This window comes from Drosophila serrata, unplaced genomic scaffold, assembly GCF_035046125.1.
Source record: "Drosophila serrata isolate PLE 108 unplaced genomic scaffold, ASM3504612v1 contig_71, whole genome shotgun sequence".
In the NCBI taxonomy this organism is placed as follows: Eukaryota; Metazoa; Arthropoda; class Insecta; order Diptera; family Drosophilidae; genus Drosophila; species Drosophila serrata.
Window position 1 is genome coordinate 123646 of NW_028256969.1, and position 26746 is coordinate 150391.

The 26746-nt window shown below is 41.4% G+C and overlaps 4 protein-coding genes across 7 annotated transcripts; 3 read left to right on the top strand and 1 right to left on the bottom strand.

The window, feature by feature from the left end:
• The first annotated feature begins 25 nt into the window (after positions 1-25).
• Positions 26-10269, top strand: bmm (brummer). Of its 2 annotated transcripts, XR_015272940.1 has the most exons (8): positions 88-607; positions 7694-8376; positions 8441-8607; positions 8673-8781; positions 8962-9050; positions 9118-9377; positions 9492-9636; positions 9746-10269. XR_015272940.1 is itself a non-coding variant. In XM_020942390.2 (7 exons), the coding sequence occupies exons 1-7, from the start codon at positions 448-450 to the stop codon at positions 9928-9930; spliced, it is 1653 nt and encodes a 550-aa protein (XP_020798049.2). In that variant the 5' UTR covers positions 26-447; the 3' UTR covers positions 9931-10269. The 2 variants fall into 2 exon arrangements, 1 of the variants encoding a protein (XP_020798049.2); XM_020942390.2 differs by lacking the exon at positions 9492-9636 and having other exon boundaries at positions 26-607.
• Positions 10270-10410: 141 nt separating this feature from the next.
• mop (tyrosine-protein phosphatase non-receptor type protein myopic) lies at positions 10411-19072 on the top strand. The gene is made up of 9 exons (XM_020942367.2): positions 10411-11169; positions 11770-12519; positions 12580-15561; positions 15625-16593; positions 16664-16792; positions 17895-18076; positions 18134-18321; positions 18388-18507; positions 18567-19072. Exons 1-9 carry the CDS (start codon positions 11086-11088, stop codon positions 18677-18679), a joined length of 5517 nt encoding a protein of 1838 aa, XP_020798026.2. The 5' UTR covers positions 10411-11085; the 3' UTR covers positions 18680-19072.
• A 27-nt stretch (positions 19073-19099) lies between these two features.
• Positions 19100-20806, top strand: Mgat4b (alpha-1,3-mannosyl-glycoprotein 4-beta-N-acetylglucosaminyltransferase b). Its single transcript, XM_020942368.2, has one exon. The coding sequence runs from the start codon at positions 19253-19255 to the stop codon at positions 20771-20773; it is 1521 nt and encodes a 506-aa protein (XP_020798027.2). The 5' UTR covers positions 19100-19252; the 3' UTR covers positions 20774-20806.
• On the bottom strand, positions 20801-26740 carry Mgat4a (alpha-1,3-mannosyl-glycoprotein 4-beta-N-acetylglucosaminyltransferase a). 3 transcript variants are annotated; one of them, XM_020942544.2, is made up of 4 exons: positions 26317-26740; positions 25230-25322; positions 25035-25130; positions 20801-24720 (listed from the first exon to the last, which is right to left on the bottom strand). In XM_020942544.2, exon 4 carries the CDS (start codon positions 24538-24540, stop codon positions 22762-22764), a length of 1779 nt encoding a protein of 592 aa, XP_020798203.2. In that variant the 5' UTR covers positions 24541-24720; positions 25035-25130; positions 25230-25322; positions 26317-26740; the 3' UTR covers positions 20801-22761. The 3 variants fall into 3 exon arrangements, with proteins under 3 accessions (XP_020798203.2, XP_086694690.1, XP_086694692.1); XM_086838564.1 differs by having other exon boundaries at positions 26027-26685; XM_086838566.1 differs by lacking the exon at positions 26317-26740 and adding an exon at positions 25431-25593.
• Between the last annotated feature and the right edge of the window lie 6 nt (positions 26741-26746).

Here is a 26746-nt window from a genome sequence, read left to right on the forward strand (position 1 = left end):
CCCAATTCTGCTTCTTTACAAGCACGAAATATCGATACATGTCGAATTGGATATCTGCTTCTTAACAAACACGAAACATCGATACTCAGTATCGATTAACCATAGAATCGACTTGCTGCCGTCTCTAGCCACCAACTGCCTATAAAAGAGCCACCGCAAGCGCATATGAATAACGGTTCGCGAGCAAAGCAACAACGTAAAAAGCGTAAAAAGTGCGCGAAGAGAAATTTGCTAAATTAACGAAAAGTGTTAGAACACCTAATCGAAACATATATTTTTTACGCTAACGCATATTGTAAATCGAAAGAGTTGCCATCAATTGCCTAATATATACCTGCGGAAAGTGCGAGAGGCCGCCAGAATACGAATATAAGAAGACAAAATCAGTGACGCGAGCAAACAACACAGTCATCAGCCAATTTATAAAATCTACATAGAATCCAAAGCATGAATCTATCATTCGCTGGCTGCGGATTCCTGGGCATTTACCACGTCGGAGTGGCCGTGTGCTTCAAGAAATATGCCCCTCATCTGCTGCTGGAGAAGATTGGAGGCGCATCGGCCGGTTCCTTGGCCGCCTGCTGTCTCCTCTGCGATTTGCCATTGGGTGAGTCTTTACGAACGTGAGAACAGTGGCTGTGCAAGGGGGTTTTGGGGTTGCGAACCCCCCCTAGAAGACATTCATACAGTAAAACCCTTATTTTCTTAGCTTTTTGCTTTAATCTGTTTTGAACTGATATTCCCTTTGTTAAATAATTAAATTTTTATTCCATTTAGAGACCTTTCTTAAGGCTTAATATATTTTTTTTTTCAAAGAACCCCCTTGAAAATATTTTGTGCATCTTTCTCTGGTTTTTTCGCCACTTCTCTTCCCCTTTCTCGAAAACACATACATGCACACGTACCTTTGGATGTGAAACAGCTGATTGCAAAAACAACCACTGGGCAGTTCAGTGACTTTGTTAGTGGGCGGAAGAGAGACGGAGCGACAGAGGCAGAGCGAGATGCTGTGAGGCTCAATATAAAACGCATTGCATTGAATTGATAAGCTTGTTTTGCGTTTGTAGGTCGCTAGGAAGTCAATGGGGGTCTCTTTCTTAATAATTCTGTGCTAGTGTGTGAGCGTGTGTGTGTTTTGTGGGTTTGTCAAATTATCGTGGGGGCTCGTCCGTTTTGGGGGAAAACTACGACGCAGTTGAAAAACCCAACGAAAACAGAAAAACAAGTTTCATAGGCCGGAGACCGGGCCCGCGGGACAACGCACTTTTGTAAAAGCGGCAAACCCGAAAATATACAGGCTATATACAAACACACGATTACAGCAGAGGCCAAGAAAATATAGCGCTGATTTTGAAGAATTAAATACTTCATTAATAAAATATGATTTTTGGTTATAAAGTAAATTTCAACTAAAAGTTTAAAGTTATAATCTTATCTGAATTAAAAAAGAGTTTCATAATCGTATTAAATCAAATGTATACTATATACAATGGATTTATAAAGGCTATTTAATCTTTTTGATAATACATATTTCGTCATGGTGACTAAAAGTATAACTAAACTTCCCAAAAATCAAATTTTATGAAATGATACTAGCACTTTAGCCCCAACTGTACCATATATTTTGATCAAGAAGCTGAAGGTCGAGTGCCTATTTATGTATTTGTTTTGCTTAGGAGGCGCGTTCATCGAAAGTCGCCTAGGAATGCGAGGCAAAAGCTGTGCTATTGTGGAATCGGGGATATATATAACAACTATCAAATATATGTATATATAGGGCTGTGTAACACGAGTTCTTGTTTTCGTTTCGATCTTTCTGTGTAACGCTTCGTTTGTATCGTGGGTATAAACATGTCAATCAAGCTCTCAAAACTAGCGAGGGAGAAAAACAAATGTCAGCTGGATTACTCATGGCTACATTTGCAGCAGTATTGCAGATCGGCAAGGCTTATCGTTTGACCAATGTATAATCGAGAGCTATAATCTGGAATAACGTCAGCAGCAGCAGCGGCAGCAGCGTTCGATCGTTAAAATAATCAAGCGATTTTGTTGTTCCTGTGCCAATGGGATGGATGATCATCACCCCCGGGGCTTAACATGCTCAATTTATACTGAATCTGCTTTCATTGAAGTTAAAACACAGAAAAAAATAGCTCTAAAATTGTATGCTTTCCCTAGAAACCTAAAAATAATCCGATTATAAAGAGTATTTGTTCTTAAAATCAAAGGGAAAGCCAGTCCCAAATCTTTCGTATTCACAAAAGAAATAGTTGTCACTTTTTTTAAATGCATGACATCATTAATTAATAGAAAGATTCAACGTAAACTTAATTAATCTTACTCACCCGTACTTATTTTGGTTATTTTAAGATCTCACTGGTGAATCTTTTATATTCCTTTACTCCAGATAATTCCTTTTTGCATTTCTTACCTTTTTTGTGGCTACCTGATCCCTGTAACACCCCAACCATTTGCTAGAAAGTTCGTTAGCCCGGCCAGGTGTTTTACCTGCGCAACCAGACTTTTGCGCTGCAAGGCCTTTGTGTAATTTCAGTTGCCACTTTAATTGCCGCAATTAAATTTGGTCGGTTGCATTTTGATCTAGGCCTGTTTAATGATTACTCAGCCCCGGAGCGTGTCTAATGTGGACTTTAAAAGTCGTTATGCCTAGCAGGGGTTTTCGGGTCCTAAGTACACAAACAGGTACAGTAGCGTTACACCGACAAAAGATGTTTTGTTTCACTTACAGATTAGATTTGTGAAAGTTGTTACTTGTTTTTCGAGTCAGAGACAGTTACCCTAAATAAGAGAAATTGTCAATAACCCCTAAGGGGTTTCAATTAATATTTATTCAAGCCAAATTATGCTCTCTACAGAGACCAAATTAGAACTTACTTACTATTTAAATAAAAATTATGGTTGCATTATAAACCTTCTATTGTCATAAATTTCTATTGTCCACGCAATTCTAAACTTCAATCAAAAGGGGTTATTTAGATATGGTGTTGGAAAAACACCTCTTGGGGCTAGTTCTTTATAGTCCTATTCATTCATGACGTTCTTTTATGGAGCTCTATTTATCAGCTTATATTTTGCACTTCCTATTTGTTGTTGGAACTCGAACCACTTGAACACGAGCAGAAATAATGGCACTTTAGTCGTTGATTAGTGGGGTTCGCCACGCGATCGTATGACGGTACTTTAAACTATAAGTTCCCACATCCTCTCCAGCTTTCCCCGAAATGCTTTTATAACCCCCTCTTAGATCATTTGTTATTTATTTACGATCACGTTGGAATACCTCAACCTGGGCATAGTTACAGAGCTATAACTTTATAAACAAGGTTCGTTATCAGTTGGTGAAAATTGCCCTGTTGTGATGATGGATTCTCCCTGCTATAATAGTAGGGATCCAAAGGTCACTAAATAAGTACGCTAAATTTCTACATTTCTAAATGCAAATCCGTAAATACAAATGTTGCTTTATTTTTAGTGGAAAAGCCAATGCCCGACCTTCAGTAAAGTTCCCTCCGCCGACGCTGCCGCCGGCTATCTGGAAATTTTTTTAGAAATCTCAACTGCAATTCATTGTTCGCATGGCACAAGCACTTCTTATAATATGTATAGATTCATAGCTTATCGGTTTGATTTACCTTTTATTGGGCCTGGGACACATCGTTATCACGGGGGAGTCATGTTTTTTGTGGCCAATTTCCGTCGCTTAAAGTCCAAGTTGAGGGTGGTATCAGATATTCGCTTACGTAGTATATATATATTTCTGAATGACTATGGTACGATTTCGTTGCAGAAGGCAATATGAAAAAAAATGAGTCAAGTGCAGTTCTGAGTCGCACATTAAGAAGCTCTTTGTTTGATTTCAAATCGATTGCTATCTATCTATGGCCCATTCGTAGTTGTGCATTCGATTGACGTATTTTGCATTGGGCTTAGTTTCCTAGTTTTCAGTTGATTAGAGCACAAAGCAAATACTATATCTGCATGTGGCTTGCAGCTGGGCTTTACACCCTGTATATATGTATAATGGTCATGTTATCAGCTCTGCGGGGTCCTCTATACTCGTATCTTTCAATGATCCTCCTCCGCTCAATCAATCGCCAATGCAAATGGGGCTGTTCATCATCATTGAAGCATCATTATTGTTGATTGACACAGTTTCTGCGGCACACAAAACTAATCCAAGATGACACTTGGTCAGTTTCAAATGGAATCAAATGGAACATGTTATGTTAGGAAGGCTTGATTCGAGGCTAAAGTTTAGAGTAACCTTGTTTGTCCATTAATTCCATTGAAAGCTCTAGGATATAGTAATCTAATGTTGATTAAAGTCATAGGACTTATAATAAATCAAATAATATAAATAGAGTATGAAATCATCTAGGTTTTTCCTTCCTGGATTTACTGATCATTACTATATTCTAAATATTTTAGAAACCTTTCCAATAGAATTCGTGCCTATCGGCAGCTATACCATATTTTCCATATCCTATAGAATCAAACCGAAAGAAAGCAGCTGAGGGACAGATGCATAAGGTTAACATTCCAGTTAACCTTTCTCCCTATCGTCCTCCCAAAAGCAAAACCACCCTAAATAAAACAAAAAAGAACTATAAAAACATAAACAGAAATGAAAGCAACCTTTTCGAACGATTCCCCATATTCCCATGCGCCGAGAACTGGCGGCATTGCAATTTGACCTATATAAAGCGCACACAGAAAAGTTCTACACTTGGTGCAAATAGTATTATGATCACCTGGTGAAATATATAAAGTAATTACTTTATAGGATTATAATCCAATTAATGTTATATTAATATATAAAAAAATATAGAATATACAAAAATAAGGTCTCTACCAATACCAATTATTATTATATTAAAAAGTTATAAAATAAATATTGATCAACAAATTAGAACCTTTTAAAAATGTGAAAGACGTATAAGTAGTTACAGAAATATAAATAAATAATATTTATAACGCTTAAAGAGACCGAAACTAAAATTGTGAAGCCTGAAAAGTAAACATTTAACTCCTTCTTATGTTTTATTCGAAGAAATAAGATCCGAAACTCTTAAAATATACATTTCCCCAATTAGTTTTCTCCAAAGAGGAAAAGGCTTCTAATATTGACAGATGCTATATCGGAGAATACGAAACAAAGAAGTCTTACAAGTCATAGAATAAACATAGCGACTATGTAAACATAATTACTATGCCCACTGTAAACATATAAGCATACATATGTACATATATATATGTATGTATGTTTCGTAAACTATGCGCAAGCGGAAGAAGCAGAGAATTTCATAAATTCTTGTTTTTGTGCTCGCTCGAATACAACCATAATATCACGTGATGAGGCCTTTTTGTGGGCGAGCGAGACAGGGCCAGAGCAGAGCAGGAAGGGCAACAAAAAGGGCGGTATGAGAGAGAGAGAGAGAGATATACATTTTGGGGGTCAGACCACGGAAATGGGGGTGTGTGTGCTTGTGTCTTTCTCCCTCTCTCTATCTCTCTCTGTGTCTGTCTCTCTGCCTCGTGTTGAAAGTTTGTTGCCTTTCCTTAACAACTGCAACCACATCCCCACCCACTTTCGGTTGTGCGCCTTGGGAACTTGTTTATTTTATCCATTCAAGTCGAGCCCCCAAAAAGATATTGTATTTTTGGTGCAGCTCTCGTTTGTCTATATATAGCGTGAGTGTGTGTTGTTGTGTTGTTTTCCTCTTTCTGTTGTTTACAAGTTCGTTTCGTTATGGTTTCGGTTTCCCGTTATGTTCCCGGCCTCCAAGTTGGGGCGTGCACTTGACTTGTGGTTACGTTTGACGTAACGTAAAACGGGATACAAGTGTACGTTACTAAGTAAAGTGGGGGACAAGAATTTAGGAAAATCTTCTAATATTATAAAATAACCAATATTTTTGCAACTTAAAAACATCTTAAATAAAGTCATTATATGATTTATTTTCCATTTACAAAGATTTGCACTTTGATCAATAGACTTTCAACCCCTTTAATTATGCCAAGCCCACTTTTCTTAATGATAAAATGACTCTTGTTTTGCACATGCACTTTTGTTATTTACCCAAGAAAAGTCAGAAAAACAACAGAAATTAAGAAGGCAGCACGTAATGCGATAGCGTTGTTTATTTGCATTTTCCTCCCTAGTTCATTATTGTTATTGTTGACAAATGAAAGCACTCGGGGGAATAGCAAAAACAAAATTTGATATGATATTGGGACCCCCACGAGTTTTGCCACGGGGTTCTTTAGCATGGTTCCAAACTCCACCAGTAATAATAAATAATAACAAGTAATAGTGTTCAATGTCATACCGGCTTTAAAAATAGTTTGTTCCGATAAGAAGCCCCACCGGGGGTAGCATTATGTCACTTGTTTTCTAACTATCTTTATTTCACATTGACTTGAGACAGGTCTTGACCTTAGCTTTCGCTAGCTATTCCGCATTTTGCAGTCTTGTCTGATGGCCTGATTTCGTTTTACGTCAATTTCTAGAACAAAATTCACGAATGATTTGAATTCCGTGAATATATATTTCATCTAACCTTATCATTATCAATGCTTTAGGCCTTTCCGCTCCCATCTAATCGAAATATTTGGAAAGTGCTAGCGTGTGGCATTGCCGGGATGTTGATTTCTTATCAACATATGGTATGGGTTCCACGAGAAACTACTTTTTTTTTATGATTATATACTATTTACTATATATAGTATGGGAGCATAGGTTTCTAGATAGGAAATTGGGTAATAAAAAACCTTCTACTAGGCTTATAATAGTATTTAACTAAAGGTTAAAGTATTAACTGGAGGTTTGGTATAATTTTATGCAATTTTATTTATTTGTAAATGAAAAGATTTACATAGATAAATGGGGAAATTCCTTTAATACCTCCTTTATTCCTTCTTAGTACAAATATTTATTAAATTACGTAATGATTAAACTTTTAATAAGATGTTATATACATTTCATTCATTTTTCCATCGTACGATGTGGAATGTGCTTATGAAACGCACTATATTTTGTTTTTACGTTTCATTGTTGAGCTCCAGTTATGCCATATGGTGGGTTCCATAGTTTCTTATCAGCCCCATTAACTGTGTTGGGGGTCGAGTAGCAAATAGAACAAAACAAACACCTCCAAACCACTCAAGGTTTCGTACGTCATTTCCCCTCCATAACCGGTGAGGGGAAAAAACAGGCACTGCCAAGAGCACCACTTGACCCTTTGGTTGACACAATGACGCAAAAGCCGCTGGCATCATCAGACGTAGATCATCAGCAGCAGGAGGATCAGCAAATCTGGGGGAAGAGCGATGAGAGATAGCCCATGTGAACCCATGAATATCAATATTATTATTGTATAAGTCCGATTAGCAAGGGTGTTGAATAAACACAGTTGGTTTTACCCTATGTCTAATTTCTAATAACAATAACAGTTAATATAGGTAAAGATATATTTTTAGCAGTTTAAATCCTTAATATTTTAGAACCTTTTATAACTTGATACTGAGTACACTTGCCATTTCAAAAACACATTAATTGTTAAAGCTACGGTTTAGGGGTCTTGCCCCTTTCTAGGTTTATATAAGCAAGAATTAAGTACGCTTTTAAAAAGTTTATCTTTACTAATTACAATTTTCTGTTTGTGTTTTACAGGCAGCATGACCTCTGACTTCTTTAGGGTGGTGAACGAGGCCCGTCGTTATTCACTGGGCCCCTTCAGTCCCTCCTTTAATATCCAGACCTGCCTGCTGGAGGGTCTACAGAAGCATCTGCCGGATGATGCTCACAAGCGGGTTAATGGACGCCTGCACATCTCACTGACCCGTGTTTATGACGGCAAGAATGTGATCATCTCGGAGTTTGAGTCCCGCGAGGAGGTTCTCCAGGCCTTGCTCTGTGCCTGCTTCATACCGGGCTTCTCTGGCATTCTGCCACCACGATTCCGTGGTGTTCGCTATATGGACGGTGCCTTCTCGGATAACCTGCCCATTCTGGATGAGAACACCATCACGGTGAGCCCGTTCTGCGGTGAAAGTGATATCTGCCCGAGAGACCAGAGCTCGCAGCTCTTTCATCTGAATTGGGCCAACACCAGTATCGAGATCTCGAGGCAGAACATAAATCGTTTCGTACGCATCCTGTTCCCGCCACGTCCGGAGTTCCTGTCCAAGTTCTGCCAGCAGGGATTCGATGATGCATTGCAATTTTTGCATCGCAATAATCTCATCAATTGCCGGCGCTGTGTGGCCGTTCAGTCCACATTTGTGGTCTCGGAAACAGTGTCCCAGCCCCAGGAGTTTGATCCCGAGTGCAGGGAGTGCAAAAAGCATAGAAAGGTAAGGATACCCATTGAAGAAATCATTTGAACCCCTTATATTAATGAAACATTCTGTATTTCAGGACGCTTTAAGCTCAAATATGCCTCAAACAGTCCTGGATGTGATCAAGGACTGTATTGAACAGGCCAACAAGGGTTTGGCCAACTGGATATTCAAGCATCGCGGCATTAAGCTGCTTTCCCTGCCCGCCACAGTGCCAATGGACTTTCTGCTGGCCACCATTACCAAGTAGGTTTTTAATATTTCCCTCTAAATTTATTAACTTAATCTAATTTATATATTTTCTCTTGCAGAATAACTGCCTTGACGCCAAAGTTGACGAAGCAAGCCAGAATAATGGTGGAGGACTTTATTGTTCAGTTGAATAATGCCATGCAAATAAGGCTGCTCAATAAATTTACTGTAAGTTAATTCAATGCTAAAGAATTCCATTACAAGCATAGCAATTCAATGTCATGTAAATGCCATGCTAAATCAATGAACTAGTTTTCGACCTTTGTGGGATAAATGGAAAACTTTAAACTGTCTAGACCATACATTTTTAAACTCTCCTAATTCATGAATGAATTATTTTTCTTGCAGCTCTATGACCAGCCCCACTTTGATGCCACTGGACTCCTGCACTCTAGCCGGCTATATGGACCCCGTGTATCCATTCTTGTGGATGAATGGTGGGCTAGAAATTTAAAAATACCATAAAATCAAGTTGCTAATAACTAAATCTATTTAAATTTGCAGTGGAGCCACACCATTGGAGGACGATGTAGATAATTTTGAGCATGTCCTCAAGATGACAACGCACAACGATGCTCTCTATGCCTATTATTATACTGACAACAATACGAACAAAGTTAAAGTAACCGAGATCTTTGATATGACGGAGCACGATGAACTGGCCACAGATCTGCAGATATACGAAGGTTCTGTCGAGGATCATCCCAATCCACATCAGCACAGCCACAATACCGTTGTGAGCGAGTGGAATGGCGTCGAATCAGGTTTGTATTTCATAAAATAAATATGTTTTCTTTCTTTCCAACAATCACAACTCATTATTTATAATTTTTTGCAAACTAAAATCTGAATCACAAACACCGAAACATTTTTTACAGTACAAATTATGCCCACGACACCTGAACTTCACGACGTAGCCTTTTAAAGCACTTAAAAAATAGACATGTAAAAAATATTAAACGACTATAATCAATGCACGCAATCCATAACTTTAGCCTTCAAATTTTCAAATATCATTGGCAGGTAAATGATCCAAAATTTGTAAATCACAAACTCCCATCAAATTTTAACATTTTATTTTACCCGAAATTATATATTATGCAACTTTACTAATTACTATTCCCATCTACAGACTTCTTCATCGATGCCCAGACACCGAATGTGGATGAGGACAGTAAATCCATAGCGCCGCAGTTCGTCTCCCGCCTTGATCTGGAGAGCGAGTCAGATGCTAGTGTCTTCAGTGATCCTGAGGTTGATCAGAGTTTTAGCAGCAGCATTACGCCGAACAGCGATATGTATATAGAAATTGAATGAGAACGAAGAGTGGAGGAGAGGGAGACGGATCCCCGTCTCATCTTAGGAACTGTAACGAAACATCTCCAAAGCGGCAAAGCCTAGTAGCGTTTCCATTAGTTTATGTAATTAGATTTAAGTACGACCAACGTATGTACCTTAACTTAAATTAGCTGTAATGCTGCCATTGTAACATCCGTCAGTTTTGTAAGCGGCAATTAGCAAATAATTGCATTCTTGTTATTATATTCACCTCTCGCATGACATGTACTTCATCTCCAAATCCCATCTGTGTTTAGGCCTAAGTTAAAAATGTATAAAAAATAAATAAATCAAAAATAAACAAATAATTTTCTAAAATGTCCAGTGTTGAATTTTAAATCGTTCATAAGTTAGCCCATCAAGCATTAATTTAAATTCTGAAAATTTGTTTGTGTAGATTTTTATTGGGTTAACAAAAGCATGTGGAATTTACTTTTTTAAATTAAATATTTTCAAACTTAAAAATGCAAGATTTTGAAATATTGAGTAAATCCCTTAATTTAAATTCGGAAAGTTTTGTTGTACTACTTTAATTTGGGTTAATAGGTCAGCATCATTAAATTTTTAACGGTTTTCTTTTCATAATAAAATTTTGAAGAAATGTGTATATATTTTTCATACGAATATGAGTAGATCGATTTGATTGTTGAAACAGAAAATATTAAAAAAATGTTTTGAAAATATTTAAAATTTAACAAGGGATTTTTAATTAAATTACAATTATTGTTCCACATCAAAATATGTATTTTTTGAATAGTAATCGGTAACATTATTATTTATGTAGTATTAGTATTTATATACCAAATAACTCAATCAGCAAATTTCTTAAGGAGAATTTCTTTAAATTAACGTGAATTTACCAAAAGTAATGTTAATTAATTCGAATTTCATAAATAAATGAAATTTAAAACAATTAATATGCGTAATATCGATAGGGCCTGCGAATCATCGATCACAAAGTAGTACTCGCGATAGTGCCGGTCAAACCTAAATAGTAGTTATCGATTGTGTGCCATCGCAGTTTTCACATCTCCAACTCGTAGCCGAATTATTGTTTTTTGTTTCCACTAATTAAATTGCAAAAAATTTGCTTAAATTGTGCGTTTAAAAAAGCGGTAACTGGGCAGACACACAATGGAGGCGGTGCCGCGTTTGCATATGTTGTGGTTCGCCCTAAAATCGAGTCCCGAAGGTACCTCCTTTGCGCCACTGAAAAAGGTAAAATGTTTGGAGAGAGAGAGGCGGACGAGACAGCAAAGGGGAGTGAAAGAAAGAAAATTAAGAGAGAATTAGCAAAACAAAGAGGTGGCACAAATATAATTAAATTGCTATCAGTCAAGACCGGGGCATATTGCGTTGTTTTTTGGTGCTATTACCTTTGGGATTCCTCTGGCTGCAATTGCATTCTTTGGGGCTCCTCCAATTTTCCCTTTTCACCATTTTTAAGCTGTCTTTGTGTGGCCGCTGAGTCACCACCGTCATCTGATTAACAGGCGACCCCCAGACAAGCTGTTAAATAAAAAGTTATAAACAAACGATGGTGGGAGAGTAACTGCTACATATTTATTTGCGAATTTATTTATTTATATTTACCTTATAGGAAATGTTGAGTCATTGGGAACTCAGATAGAAGCTTAGAACCATTTCTTTAACTTTAATTTCATAAGCTTTGTTTAAATTAAATCTTTATAATAAAGGCTGCCACAGAAATCTTATTTAAATTAATTGAAAAAGCTTTAAAAAGTGGAAAATAGCTTTTTGTGCTTACCATTATTAAATTCAAAGTATATAAACATTAATTAAAACTTCCTTTTGCAGTACATTGCCGAGTTCTACCATGAAGATCCCGAAGCTTACTCCAAAGAGGTCCATGCCTTGGAGACACTACGCAACCAGGCCATGCGCACCACCAAGGATGGAGCACCCATAATGAAACGCTACTATTGTCAGCTGCATGCCCTCCAGAATCGTTTCCCCCAGCTGGTGGATCGCGGCATCTTTACCTTTACGTGGAAGGATCTCTACCACAGTGCCGTGCACGAGGTTAGCGATCTGCGCTTTGAACGTGCCGCTGTCCTCTTCAACATTGCCGCCTCCCACACACAATCGGGAGCTTCGGTGACCCGTGGCGATGTGGATGGCATGAAGATGGCCTGCACGCACTTTCAGGCTGCTGCCTGGGCCTATGGAGAGTTGAGGGAGCGATATGCCAATGTCAACAGTGGCGGTGATTTCATGACCCAAGAGCTGCTGGTGTTCCAGCAACAGGTGTGCTTCGCCCAGGCCCAGGAGTGCATACTGGAGAAGTCATTAATTGACAATAGAAAGCCCCATATTGTGGCCAAGGTGACGGCCCAGATTGTGGTTTACTATGGCGCTGCTCTGGCGGCTCTGCTCACCGGCGGTGACGAGGGTCCCGTGGCCCAGGTCATCGATAGCTCGGTCTACAAGCTGTGGAAGAAATATGTGCGTTTCAAGATCAATTATCTGAATTGCATCCTCTACTTGTACCAAGGACAGCATTCCGAGGAGAAGCGACAGATGGGCGAACGTGTGACGCTGTATCAGGTGGGAAATCAGGAAACTTCTTTCTTCTGAAAAACTAATGGGTGTACTTCTTTTTTTAAGGCATCCTGGGACAAATTGGAGGAGGCACGCAAGGAGTCCAAGGGCCTGCCCGACCAACGAGAGATCAACGAATCCCTTAGCTTCACCGCCGATGTCGTGGAGGCAAAGCGCAAGAATGCCAAGAACGAGAATGAGTTTATTTACCACGAAGCAGTGCCGGAGCTCTCCACCATTGCTGCTGTCCAAGGTGCCAATCTGGTCAATGGCATTGGCTTTCAAGTAACCGATGAGGAGCACTCCGGACCGGACATCTTCGCCAGACTAGTGCCCATGAAGGCGCATGAAGCCAGTTCTTTGTACAGCGAGGAGAAAGCCAAGCTATTGCGAAAGTATGGAGCCCTGCTGGAGGAGAAGGACACTCAACTGGAGGCGTTCATGAGCTCTCTAACTCTGGACAATCTCAATATCAACGAGGAGCAAGCCAACAAGCTGCCCCAGGGCATTGTGGATCGTTGTGCTTCGCTGAACGCCAACAAGACGGCCATCAGTGACTTGGTGGAGGCAATGTCGCAGCTAGCTGAGATTACAGCCGATGTGGAGACCAATCTAGGAGAGATTTCCCACATGCTAGAGGCAGAGGCCAAAGCGGAACGCGAATTCCAATCGGCCAGCGGCGTCCAGCGTACGCCGAATGCTCACATAACCGAGTTGACCAGGGAATTTCAGAAGTACAGTGAAGCGCACGCCCGTGCTGGTGAATCCAATAACACGCTGCGCAAGGCTATGAGCCTGCACGTGAATAACCTGAAGATTCTGGCCAGACCATTGCCGGAAATCCAGCAACTGATGCCCAAGCTTAGCTCGGAGCTGAACACCACGGAAATCTTCAAGGATGTCAAGCTCATTGTCAACAAGGTGAACGAAATGAAGGCGCAGCGGGCTCAATTCCACGCGGATCTAAGGATTGCCATCAACGAGGATGACATAACGACCAAGGTAATAGCCCATGGCGGCCAGGAGGGTCTCCAGGCTCTCTTTGCCACCGAACTGGGCAAGCACGACAAGCTGACACAGCTGCTGGATCAGAATATGGTGGCCCAGGGCAACATACTGCAGGCTCTCACCGAAAACTATGCCAAGGCGGCGCCAGTGCTGAAGACCCTCCAGGATGTGAAGCAGAAGCGAGAGCACTTCTACAGCTCTCTAGCTGCCTCCTATGATGTGTACGAGGATCTTCTGGCCAAGTCGGCAAAGGGTTTGGAGTTCTACAAGAAGCTAGCTGGAAATGTACAGAAACTACTCACCAGATTCCGGTCTGCCAGAGATGTCCAGTCCGAGGAGCGCCAGCAGCGAATGCAGAGTGTCAAGGCGGCAGCAGCGGCGGCGACTGTCACACCTCCTTCGGTGAGTAAATCCCTCCCAGAAGCAGCAATCAGTAGCAGCAGCAGCAGCACGCCCAAGCTGAGGGATTACCTAAAGGCGAAGGCAGCAATGGCGGATGCCTCGAATCCCGGCTATGTGCCCACAGTGCGTCCAGTGCCAGTGGGCTCAGAGAATCCAACGCAAGCCGCTTGTTCCTATGCCACTGCACCGCCGCCAAATGAGCCACCGCCGCCGTACAGCCTCACCCAGCAGCAGTACTTCGATCCCAATGCCGCCGGCTACACGAATCCCATGTATCAGCAGCAACAGCATGTCGCTCCGCCGGCCTACAAGGCCCAAGCATCACCCAATTCCCAGACGCTGCACGGAGCCATGGCGCAGATGAGTTTGCAAGCGACACAGGGACAGACACTGGACCACAACCAAGCGGGATTGGGATATAGCTATGGTTATCCCAGTGGAGCAGTGCCTCCGCTATCTTATGCAGCGCCGGGAGTTGGTCCTGGAGCTCCAGCACCTGCCAACTCTGCTTCCCAGGGATTCAACTACCAGCAACCCTTGTATGTGGCCACATCAGGGAACACTAATCCCGTGTCCAATCCCAGCGAGTTGTCCGCATCCCTTCAGGCTCCATATGTGGTGAACACCTATCAAGGAACGGCAGGAGCAGGCTTTCCGGGACCGGCATACTCCCAAGTTCCTGCTGGTCAAAATCAACAGCAAGTGGGTTATCCACCGGCATCAACGGGCTACCCAACAGGACAGCCCATGGGATTTGCTCCGAATCAGCAGCAGCCTGGTGGATATGGCCAGCAACAGCCGGGATATTCTCCATCGCAAAATTCGCAACAGATAGCCACGGGCTATCCGCAATCTGTGACGCCGCAGCAACAATCGACAGGATATCCCCAGGCACAGACGCAGCAACAGCAACAGCAGCCTTCCGTTTATCCACAGTCCCAGACGCCGCAGCAACAGATCACCGGTTACCCGCAAGCTCCAACGCCTCAGCAGCAACAGATCACCGGTTATCCGCAAGCTCCAACGCCTCAGCAGCAACCTACGACCTATGCCCAATCTCAAGCAACGCAACAGCAGCCATCAGGATATCCACCGACCACGCAGCAACCACAGGCAGTCACAGGATACCCTCCAGTTCAGACACCTCAACAGTCCCAGGGTTATCCCCAGGCAGCAACAGGTTATCCAACACAGCCATCGCTGTATCCTTCGCAGGCTGTCCAAGTATCACCACAGCCAGCTCCTGTGATGCCCCAAAATCCTGCTCCTGGTCAATCCCTACAGTATCCACAACAGTACAGTGATCCCAGTGCAGGTTTATCTCCTGCTCCGACTGCTGAACCATCTTCCATTCCTGCTCCTGTACCAGCTGTAGTTCCTCCCGCTGCCGTTCCATCACAAGCTCAACCCGCTCAATCCTCAGCCACGTACAGCAGCTATTCCAATCATCCCGGCTACAGCTTCAATCCCCAAACGGGCAAATACGAGTACAGCAGTGGCTATCAGCAGGATAGCAGCTCTTTGAAGGGAACCCAGGGCTCTCAGAGCTACCAATTCAGCCAAAGTGGCAAGCAGCAAACGGTTGGAACCACAGACTCGGAGAGTGCCAATCGCACTAATCCCGCAACCGGATTTGATGTAAGTTCAAGGATTCTACTTTTTTAGAGGAATTAAACACTAATCTTACTCTTTAAATGACAGTCGCCCATTGTGTCCCACACCAAGGCTAACCAGCCAGCCCAGGAACCCACTGCAACGGAGGGAAATCCCACGGAGCCGTCCAACTACTACACAACTCCTTATGGCTACCAACAGCAGCCGCAACCACAGCTGCAGCCCACACCTTTGCCTTCAACAAATCCAACCTCGGGATCCATTTACATGCAGAGCGGTGCCAGTAGCATTGCCAACACCCAGACAACCACCAGTGGACCACCCTATGCCTCCTCCACTGCCTCGGCTAAGCCGCAGGCAGAGACCAAGGTAGAGACTATCCTACCCAAGACGTCCAGCAGTAATGTGGATCTGCTAAGTGATCTGGACATTGATTGCTCTGTGGCAGTGCCTCCACCTATGTTGCCGCAACCCATACTGCAGCCCACACCGCCAGGCAGTCAGGTTGAGAGTGTGTCTCCTGCAGCGCCTGAGATTCCCCCAGCAGCAGTCCCCGAAGAGATCACTCCCAGCCCAGATCCCGTTCCAGTCGCTCCTCCCAGGTCTGGCAGCCTGGACAATCTTTCAAACTGCTCCGATTTGAGTTCTTTGGAGAACTTTGATTGGGATTCGGTTTCCCTTACACATTCCGCCAGCGAGAAGCAGTCATCCAAGCCAGCAGCTGGAGCCAATGGCCATCCGAACAATTTTTCATTCCAAGCCGAAACATTCACCGATGAGAAGACAACAAAGTATTTCCAAAAGGAGGTGGAGAGCTACGAAAAGCTTCTAGAGAATCTTCATGTCAAGATGCTGAATGGAAAGACCCAGCTGGGAGCCAAGTGGCATGAGTTGCAGCGGAAGCTCGACAAGGAAGCGAGTGCCAGCAAGCGATCCACAGCCATAGCAAAGTTGTTTCCCGAGAAGAATCGATCCCTCGATTGTTTGCCCTACGATCATGCTCGAGTGAAGCTGGACAAACAGACAGATGATTACATCAATGCAGCTTACATGAAGGTAGGTTATACCTTTACGGGAATTTTAATAAATTATATAATTGATTAATTTATATTATATTCCAAAACAGAACTTGAGTGTCGGCTGCCCGGACTTTATCATTGCTCAGACTCCACAGGCGAATACCATCAACGATTTCTGGTCCATGATCTGGTCGGAGAAGTCGCGTACGGTGGTCTGTTTGCATACCACGAATGAGGTGAGTTTTGATTAGTAATTGGAATCTTGGAGGGAAGAAAATTAAAATATGCTATATCATAATATAAACAAGAACGGAAGCTAACTATATTATGTATATATAGTCCACCGATTCGCCATGCTTCGACTTATATACTAGTAAAATTATATAGAAGAATAAATAACTCATTAGTTTCATTCAAATAGCTTGCTCTTAAATTTGTTCCAAAACAAATCTCGCACATCTCTGCATATGATTCCCAACTAGTTATAACATCCCCGGAACGAAGTGCCTTCTACCGTCCAAGTCTCCGATATGTGTTGTGTTACAAAAGTTGCAAGTCATTGTTTATTGGTTTTCAAATTTAGTAACTGATACTTACTGGTCACAGATACTAAATGATCATCTTAACTTAATGATCATAGTTACTTACTGGTCATAGATACTCACTGTTCAGAGTTAATTACTCCCCATAGTTAATTACTGATCATAGTTCTATAAATCGTCCGATTATTCCTATGTCAGCTATATATATGTACATATGTATATACATATATAGTACACCGATTCGGCATGCTCCGATTTATATACTAGGCAAATTATATAGAAGAATAACTCCATAGTTTTATTTAAATAGCTTAAATTTGTTCCAAAACAAATCTCGCCCATCCGTGCATATGATTCCCAACTAGTTCTAACATCCCCGGAACGAAGTGCCTTCTACCGGCCAAGTCTCCGATATGTGTTGTGTTACAAAAGTTGCAAGTCATTGTTTATTAGTGTTCAAAGTTAGTAACTGGTCATACACACTTACTGGTTATAGATACTTACTACTCATAGTTACTTAATGTTCATTGATATTTACTGATCAGAGTTACTTACTGGTCATATATACTTCCTGATCATAGTTACTTACTGGTCTTAGATAAATACTGTACAGAGTTACTTACTGCTTATAGTTACTTACTGTTCATAGTTACCTAATGTTGGAAGATACTTATCCTCTACATTTAATCATCGTTTCTTTGGCAGTTGTATTATATAATGAGGGTATAAATGAATATTTTCTACTATTTCCTACACAATACTAAATCCTCTAAAAATCCCTTTTTTTCCTCCCCAGCTATTTGATCCCTTTTGGCCACAAAGCTTGGATCAGACCACTCATTATGATGACTATACTGTGACCTGTGTGAAAATTCAGCAACTAAGCCACTGTACCGAGTATCAACTAAAGTTGTCCATGCACGGAGCAGATGCTGTGCTGGATTTATCCCTGCTGCAGCTGAAGCAATGGACCAAGGGGTAAATATTTTGAATTTATTAAAATACGAATTAATAACTAATTTATAATTTGTTTAGATCACCTGCCCAACTTCTGGGTGTGGCTCAGAATGCCCTGGAGACCCATCGACATCGTTGTAAGGCAGCTAATGCTCCCCATTCGCCGCTCATCATGAACTGCTTGACGGGATCAGAGCGTTCCGAACTGGTGGCCATTGGAGTGTGCGCGGAAATAGCCACTCAGACCAAGCAACCTATGCTGATAAGTAAGGGGACTTTATTCGAAAGCCTTAAAATATATATTTACCTTTTCCTCTTATATTTCTTACCAGATTTGGTTGATGTTTGGTCGCGAATTTGCGCGCAGCGTCAGAACTCTCTAAGAGACTCGGCCATCCTCGAGCAGTCCATGCAGATAGTGCTCTGCAATGCCCATAATGTGCTCAACAAGCGTAAGAATCGAGTAATTAAAAAACTCGAAACTAGATTTAATTGCATTATAACTTTATAGGTGGCATAATGACATCGTATCAAATGAAGATGGCACCGCAAGTGAATGCCAAGGAGCAGCAAGAGACCAAGGATCCGCTGAACGAATTAGATGCCCTTTGGAAGCTTAAATGAACTGACTGAACTTAACCAACCAATTGTGGCAGATAACTAAAGATTTATTAAGTATTTACAACTATTTAACTGTGTGCAAAAAACCTATTTCTACAAATCTGACATTGTTGCAAACAATTTAAAGAGAAAATCAAATGAAAAGTATTTGTGAGGATATCGAAATCATTTTGTAATCTATATCATATATATCGTAACTGTAATATTGTCTCTAACAACTGTTATATGGAATGTATTTCGAAGCTTAACGAATCGTGATCGTGATGTTAATGTGGGATATTTGTCAAGCGTTTCAAACCACTCTATACGAGTATATTATATATATATTATATCAATGAACACTACTGGATACTATTGTCAAACATTTATAATACTTAATAAAATGCATAAAATATATTAAGAGGGTTTACCTTTAACTAAATTTCAAAAAAGAAACAATATAGTATTCGAAATTTGTTATTAACAAAATCATTTCTTTTCAATCTTTCAAGGTATCGAGCTGTACTCGAAGTAATCCTAGTGATAGCTGCCAACTGGAAAACACACATTTTTGGAAGAATTTAAATCATTCTCACAATGAAGGTCATCAACATTCACTGGACACCCTGCCTGATTTTCTGCATTGTGGTCATATACTTACTGCTTACACTGACGTTTTTGAGCCTTTATGTATCTAAAAATGAACCTGTGCTACCGGTAACAAGCCATCTCACGCCCAAACATAACCATCTGAAGATTGAAACAAGTGCCAAACCGGAGATCCTTACCGCTCAGCCGCAGCTCAATGCCTGGAAGCAATCTTCATTGATTAATTCAGATATAACACCACAATTCCTGTATAAAGGCGGTCGTAAGGATGTAATGTTCGTAATTGGAGTGCCCACTGTCGTGAGGCCCAAAAGGAGTTATGTGCTGGATACCATTGACAATTTGATCCAAAGAATGACTCCAGAACAGCGCAAAATTTGCTTAATTGTGATCTATGTGGGCGAGACTAGCCTCCATTTCGGCAAGTTGGTAGTCAAGGAATTAAGAGTGAAACACGGCGAGCATTTGAAATCAGGCCTCATCGATGTGATTGCTCCACAACTTCACTACTATCCCAACTTTACGGAACTCCACACCACTATGCAAGATGATCCCCAGAGAGTTCGCTGGAGGACAAAACAAAACTTGGACTACATATACCTAATGTCCTATGCCCAATCGAAGGGTTCGTACTACCTACAGCTGGAGGATGATATAATACCCAACGAGGGATTTCTGAACTATATAGAGAAGTCGGCTCTTATGCATGGCCTCTTCCGCTTTGATCATCAACTGGATTGGATTGCCATGAGCTTCTCTGACTTGGGCTTCGTGGGAAAGCTGTTTCCCAGTTCGGTTCTTCAATCCTTTATCACCCATCTGCAGCTGTTTTGTGGCCACCAATCCATCGATTCGCTGCTCCAGAGCTTTGTAACCCTGCAGAGTTGCCGCTGGGATAGTATCTCGGAACCGGACTGTGAGCGGATTGTGGAGTCGAGGATAATCCAGGTGGAGCACTCACAGTTCCAGCATATGGGCAAGCAATCTTCACTGAAGCAGAAGTCGCAGCAACACAATGTGGTAAAGCAGCGTTTGCCACATCTTCATCAATCCCTCGACCTGGTTGCCTCCCATCACAACTCCCTTCTACGACAGAATCTCAACCTGCAACCCGGGGAAACCTTCATTTGGATGTACATGCCGCAGATGCCCAAGATGATGGAGAATTTGATAAGCAATCAAAACAAAGGGAAGGAGATTCGCATCAGAAATCACAAGGAAGCTGCTAAGACTTTACCCGAGTTTAGTGTGGAGCTGGTGGAGAAGTTGTCCGACTTGGATATGAACGCCACATTGAACCCACTCTGTGGCTTTATTATGAGCCACACCCTAACTTCAGAGGAGAAAGACAAGGCTGACAAGTACATGTTTTACTATATAAAAGAGGATTCAGAGGATACTCTCACCTGGTTTCGTAGCTTCCTTTGGGCTAAAGATGGCACTGGAAGGCCAAGTTTAGATTGGTTTCCAGTCTATATTTGGGCCATAAGCTCATTTTATGCGCTTTAGTTTTGGATAATAAAATTACCTATGAAATTCAAATATTTTGGAATTATTTATTAAGCTTATACACACACATTACACGCATATATATATATGTATTTGTTCTTTGTTTGATTTCGATTAAGTTTCTTCTTTTGAGTTTTCTTCCAACCAACAACGGCTTATGAATATTGTAAAAATAATTTGTAATAACTTTCGGCTACAATTTGGATGTGGAGTGGTTGTGGTGGTAGGAAGCCTATTAATTTGCCAGCTATATTTAATGTATAATTCAGTTGTTTCGATTTTAAACTATCAACTATTATTGTTGCTTGCTAATAATTGTTCGTAATTTGGCCAAAAATGAGTGAGTGTGATGTTTTTTGCTTTATGGAGAGAGCAGCGATAAATTATTGTTGCACACATATAACACAGGGATACATATATATAAAAATATATATATACATATATGCAAAACATTTGTTTAATTAATGTTCAGTTGATTTGAAAGCAGTCTACCTTTATATATATGTATATAGCGGCATACAAACACAAAATGAATTACAATTAATTTTAAATATATATTTCGATAGCTAAAACCAAAGATATGCCACTATAAATACACATTACAATTCTCGTTACTCAACAGGAACCAAGTTTTTAAACATTTATCATTCTTCGTTTCTTTGTTCTTCAGTTTCGTTTTATTTTTATAGTCTATCATAAAAAATTTGGCGTTTCCAATTAGTTAAACCAATTATTATTTAATTTTCGGTGTGTGTTTTTTGTATATAAAAAAGTGTACATTTTTTTGGAATTTCGTTCGACAATTTTGCTAATCAGCTTTGCGTATATATATTATTAGTTCATTCATTGTTCTTTAGGCAAAAAACTATTAACAACAAATCACAGTAAAAAAGCAACAATGCTAAAAATCCATTTGCATAGGTTTAATATGGTATTTATGTATCAAAGACCCTTTAATTTATGCGTTAAGCATCTTGTTATTAAAGGGTCTTTATATTTATGTTATGGCTTCAAGGACATATGGTAGTGATATATAGAACTGGATGAACTGAACTAAATTAAGATAAATTATTAAAGTGTAGAGAGGAATACTTGAACCAATTAATACATAGTCTAAACTTAAACATTTCCATTAAAGATATAAATCGAGATGGAGATTCTTTGTGAAGATTCAGCAAAAGGAAAACAAAATAATCATTGGAATGTGCGTTTTGTTGTTCAGCTGCCAATATAAAAAGAGTTTAACACTTAACAAACTAAAGCAGAAGTTAATATATATATATAATATTCGAATAACATATAACTTGAACCAAACAATATCAATGAATGATACACAGGGATTTATGAGAGCTTAGCTTGGCTGCTGACTAACAAAGTTTACTCAACAGTTAAAGAAACCTTAACAAATTTGGTTCTGGTAATAATTTTCTCATCTGATTTTAGTCAGGAGCCAAGCATATAGTCCTAGGATCACTTACAGTTTAGGTTAGAGATTGATTTAGAGAGTTTTCTGGGAGATTATTTACACATTTAGATATATAATCGAGAGGGGGGTGTAAAAAGCATCATTCAAAAAATATACATACAGATGTGTACAGTACATTGGGTTATATAGATCGATTTTGGGTTTGACTGCAAAAAAACATTGAGAAATCTTTGTGAGAGCAGAAAGTAGTTCAAAACTGCAGAGAAAATTCTGAACTCATAGATTTAAAAAGGAAAGAAAGGCCTTAGAATTACCAGTTGGGAAGCCTGGATACTAGTAACAACACTTTTATCCTTATCTGTAAATTATGTTTTTACATTTCAATAATACTTTCTGCTCCCAAAACGATTCTCAGTCCACAAAATCGACCTAACTCCTAGACAGTTATATAGACAAATTGTGGATGGGAAAGGGATTCGATCAGCGATCTGTTGTTAACTCCTTCCTCTGCTTTCTAATCCTCCCCGAGGTCCTCCTGCCGCTGCCGATGGCGATGTAGCAATCAGCTGCCCGCCACAAATCTTGGCTTCGCTGCATTCACCTCCGACTTGGGATCACTGCCCCATTCCTGCAGTTCAATCTCGCTGAGCAGGGCCCAATTCTCGCTGTCGCTGTGCACATGCAAACGCAACTCCTTGATGGCACCAATCTTCGCATCCAGCTGACCCTCGGCAACGCCCAAGCTATCGAAGGCACCGACCACCAGATAGCCATCCGTGGTGGTATTGAAGTTACTCCAAACGGACGAGTTCTCGCTGAGCGTATCCGCTGGCAGAAGCTCCACGGTGGTGTTGTAGAATCTATCCGATGGATGCTCCGAGTTGCCGCTGCGGAAGAGATAGCGTCGCAGTTGCGTGGGTCGTTCGAATATGATCTGGACAAGATCACCGGGTTGAGGCAGCAGGCCCCAGAAATACGATTCACCGCGATAAGCACGCTTTAGAATATAGTTCTTGTACGGCGCAATGTTGGACTTGACCAAGGCAGGCGGATTATGAGTGTGAGCATAATACTGCGGCACCTTGCTGCCAAATTGTTTATCCTTCAGCTTCTGCACCTTGCCCTTCAGCGATGAACTGGTGCCAATGTGCTGGAACAGGGACTTGCGGAAGTGCTGCCAATACTTGGCCTTCTCCTGATTGCAATGCTTCTGATCCTTGTCCGTGCGGCACACTTTCGACTCGATAAAGTAGGTGAGCAGCCAATCAACGGGCTTGTCATTGTAAAACATCTGGAAGTAAGTGATCAAATAGGGCAGCTCCGCACTCTTGAACATCTTGCCAATGAAGCCAAGTTGGCAAAAGTCCAAGACAAACCATGCCGGCTGATCGGGCTTCGTGAGTGCGCTCTTGATCAAAGCGAATTTCTTCATTGTGGTAATAAACTGACGCTTGGTCAGTATGTCGTCCTCCAGCTGAACGTAAAAGGTGCCCTTCGAGTGGGCATAGGCCATTAGGTAGGCAAAGTCCAGGTTCTGTTTGCTGCGCCACTTGACCCGCTCCAGGGGATCGTTCAGAGTGATGCGAAGGCGCTCAAAGTTTGGATAATAACTAGGCGCCGGCGCTATGATATCAATCAGTCCGCTATCCAAATACTGCTCAAAACTAGCCTCGATTTGCCGGGCAATCAACTGCACCGCCTCCAGATCCGTTTCCCCGATATACACAATGATCAGCGTCTCATTCTGCTCCTCGTCGTTCATGTTCTCGATGAGATTGTGGAGGGTGCCAAGGAGATACGACTGCTTCTCCCTTCGCACTGTGGGAACTCCCAGCACGATGCTGACATCAGAACGACCTTTGCTCTGCAAATAGGCCGGTCGCAGGGAGCCAGCATCATCCAGTAGATGCGGTAGAAAGTGATAGGCATTCGGGAGACGGATATTCTGGCCATGAATCAGCGAACCATTCGCTCCACTGCCTCCTCTACTGATGTGCGAGGCATTCTTCAGCAGCTGCCTTGCCTCAGGACTCAGGCCATCGAGGAGATTGATCACAGGCAGAGGCGGTGGTGGCGGTGATGGTGGCGCATTTGCTCCGGTCACATTCCTACTAACGATTTGAATCTGTCCCAAGTACTGGGAGAGCAGCGACACATCCTCCTGCCGGGCACGATACATGGACTCTAGATACTGCAACCGCATATGGCACTCGGCCAGACGCTGGGTCAGCGATTGTTCGGTGGATAGCTCCGGTCCCATCACCATCAGGATCACTATGCAGGGCGCCAGCACCAGGGCCGTCACTATTAGCATACAGTTCCGCTGCCTAATCTTGAACATGGTTTACCGCCGCTTCTCTGGCTATTAGATTTAATTAAGCTAACTGCTTAGCTACCGCCACACGGTTGGCTCTTGGTTCTGGTTCTGTTTCCGTTTCGGTCTCTGGTGGTTCGTTGTTGTGCTGGCGCCGTTCCCTTGGGCCGGCTGTCATCCTCATTCCTCCTATGACTAATGCACGCGCTGCAATAACAGAAACAAGGAATTTTTATAGTCGATACACATGGAAAAATTAAAAATATAACAAAAATTTAACACCTTTCCAAATACTTTTTTAAGCATTTATCAAAAGAAAATAATACTGCACAGCAGATGGCAAACAATTTCAAACAATTGTTTTCTAATTAAGCCATAATGAGCTCTGAATTTGATATACAAATGTTCTTTGGAATGTACTTTTCTTTCAAGTGTTTCGGGGTGGGACTCTCACTGAAGGTCGCACCGTTTAACGGTCTCTTTGTGGCCGCCTTGCCTTGCCTTGTGTTGCCCTGCCTTACCCGAGTTGGATTAACAACGTCGACGGCGTCGTCGGTGGTCGGTGGTGGTGATGGTGATGATGGTGGCAGCAGCTGTCGCAGTTCTCGCCACATGACCTGGCCGTGGGTATGGATTGGGATGGTATAATAATAATTGTTATATACTGTGCACTCAAGACGATGATGGCAGTCAGTGTAGTTGACTTAGGGACTTACATGGCCAAGAGACCCCCAGGAAGCCTTTGTTCTCCTCCTGCGCCTCCTTGCCGATGCCAAAGCCGCCGCCGCCTGCGTTCGATCGGTGGGACTCTGGAAAATTGAGGAAAAAGCAGCTCGTTTAGGAATGTTTTGCATGAGATTAGTGTTGTGGTTGTGGGAATAATCAAGAGATTTCCCTAAGCAATGATTAGGGCTGACCTTTAGGAATTCCAATGGGATCGTGCCTTGGCACTAAAGACTTTAATGGAATATGTTAATTAATTAGCTTCCATATTTAATGAGTGATGGGAAAATTAGGGCTCTAGTGGGAAAACTAGGGTTTTAATTGGTTAATTATAAAGAGCTTCCCAGGTCTCAAGGTCTATATACAGTCAGCACACAATTTATTCGGACACCCGATACATTCAAGTTTGTTCATTAATAAATCAACAACTACGTAACGGAATTCAATATTTTATATTTTATATGAAAGATTAACATTCTAAGAATATGTTTTAACAAAAAAAGTAGGGAATTATTAACTAAACATAAGATAAATTCTCAAACTAAACAAAAAAGTCGTTTTTTCTCGCACAAAAATTATTCGGACACTTAAGTTTGACGTTTAAAAATAGGACATTTTTATGTTTTTAAGTGATTTTATATTTAGTGGGTCCTTCCTTAGCATCAATGACATCTTGTAAACGTCGACCCATGATTTATTGATTGTTGATTTATTAATGAACAAACTTGAATGTATCGGGTGTCCGAATAAATTGTGTGCTGACTGTATATATATTTTTTTAACTTATTACTGATTTGTATGCAGTTTTATCCACGGTATCTGATATTCCAGATCAGCGATCGATTTTGTTTAAATATGTGCGAACCTAAACAATGCCTTTTGGGTTGGGAACTCAATCTTGACACTCCGTTTAGCAAACGCGGGGCGAAAGTAAACAATTATTATTCTGGCAATAGCTAAATGGGTAAATAAACAACAACACCCAAAAGTTCGCACCCACGCACGCACACTACAAAAAGGGAAGGGCAGGGGGGGCATGCCAAAACGCACACGAGCGCAGTTGGCTTGTATTTAACTCACACTCAATTGCAGCTCGGTAATTGCAAAATTAATAAGCACTAAATAGGAACACAGATTGAACGTAGACTCGCCGTCTTCGGTTATTTATCCATTTATGGATTTTGTACGCCGTTTTTTTTTTGTTGGTGGTCGCCTCTTCGCCCCGTTTTCGTGCTGCTGCTGCCACGGTTTTTCGCCATACGTTTCGCACGCGCTTTTCTCCACGCCTGGCTCTTGTTACATCTTTGCGCGTTATGTAAAGGCGGTGTAAATTATTGCAGCAGCACTCGCGATTGTTTAATTTCTTATATACAGCGACGGGAGGGGAAATAGTTTAAACGCCCCGAGCAAAAACAACAACAGGCTGGTCGAAAACATCGATGTTGCAATGCAATCGATAGCATCCGATGAAACAGTGTTGAGCAGTGCCATACAGTTCGAAAGTGCAAAA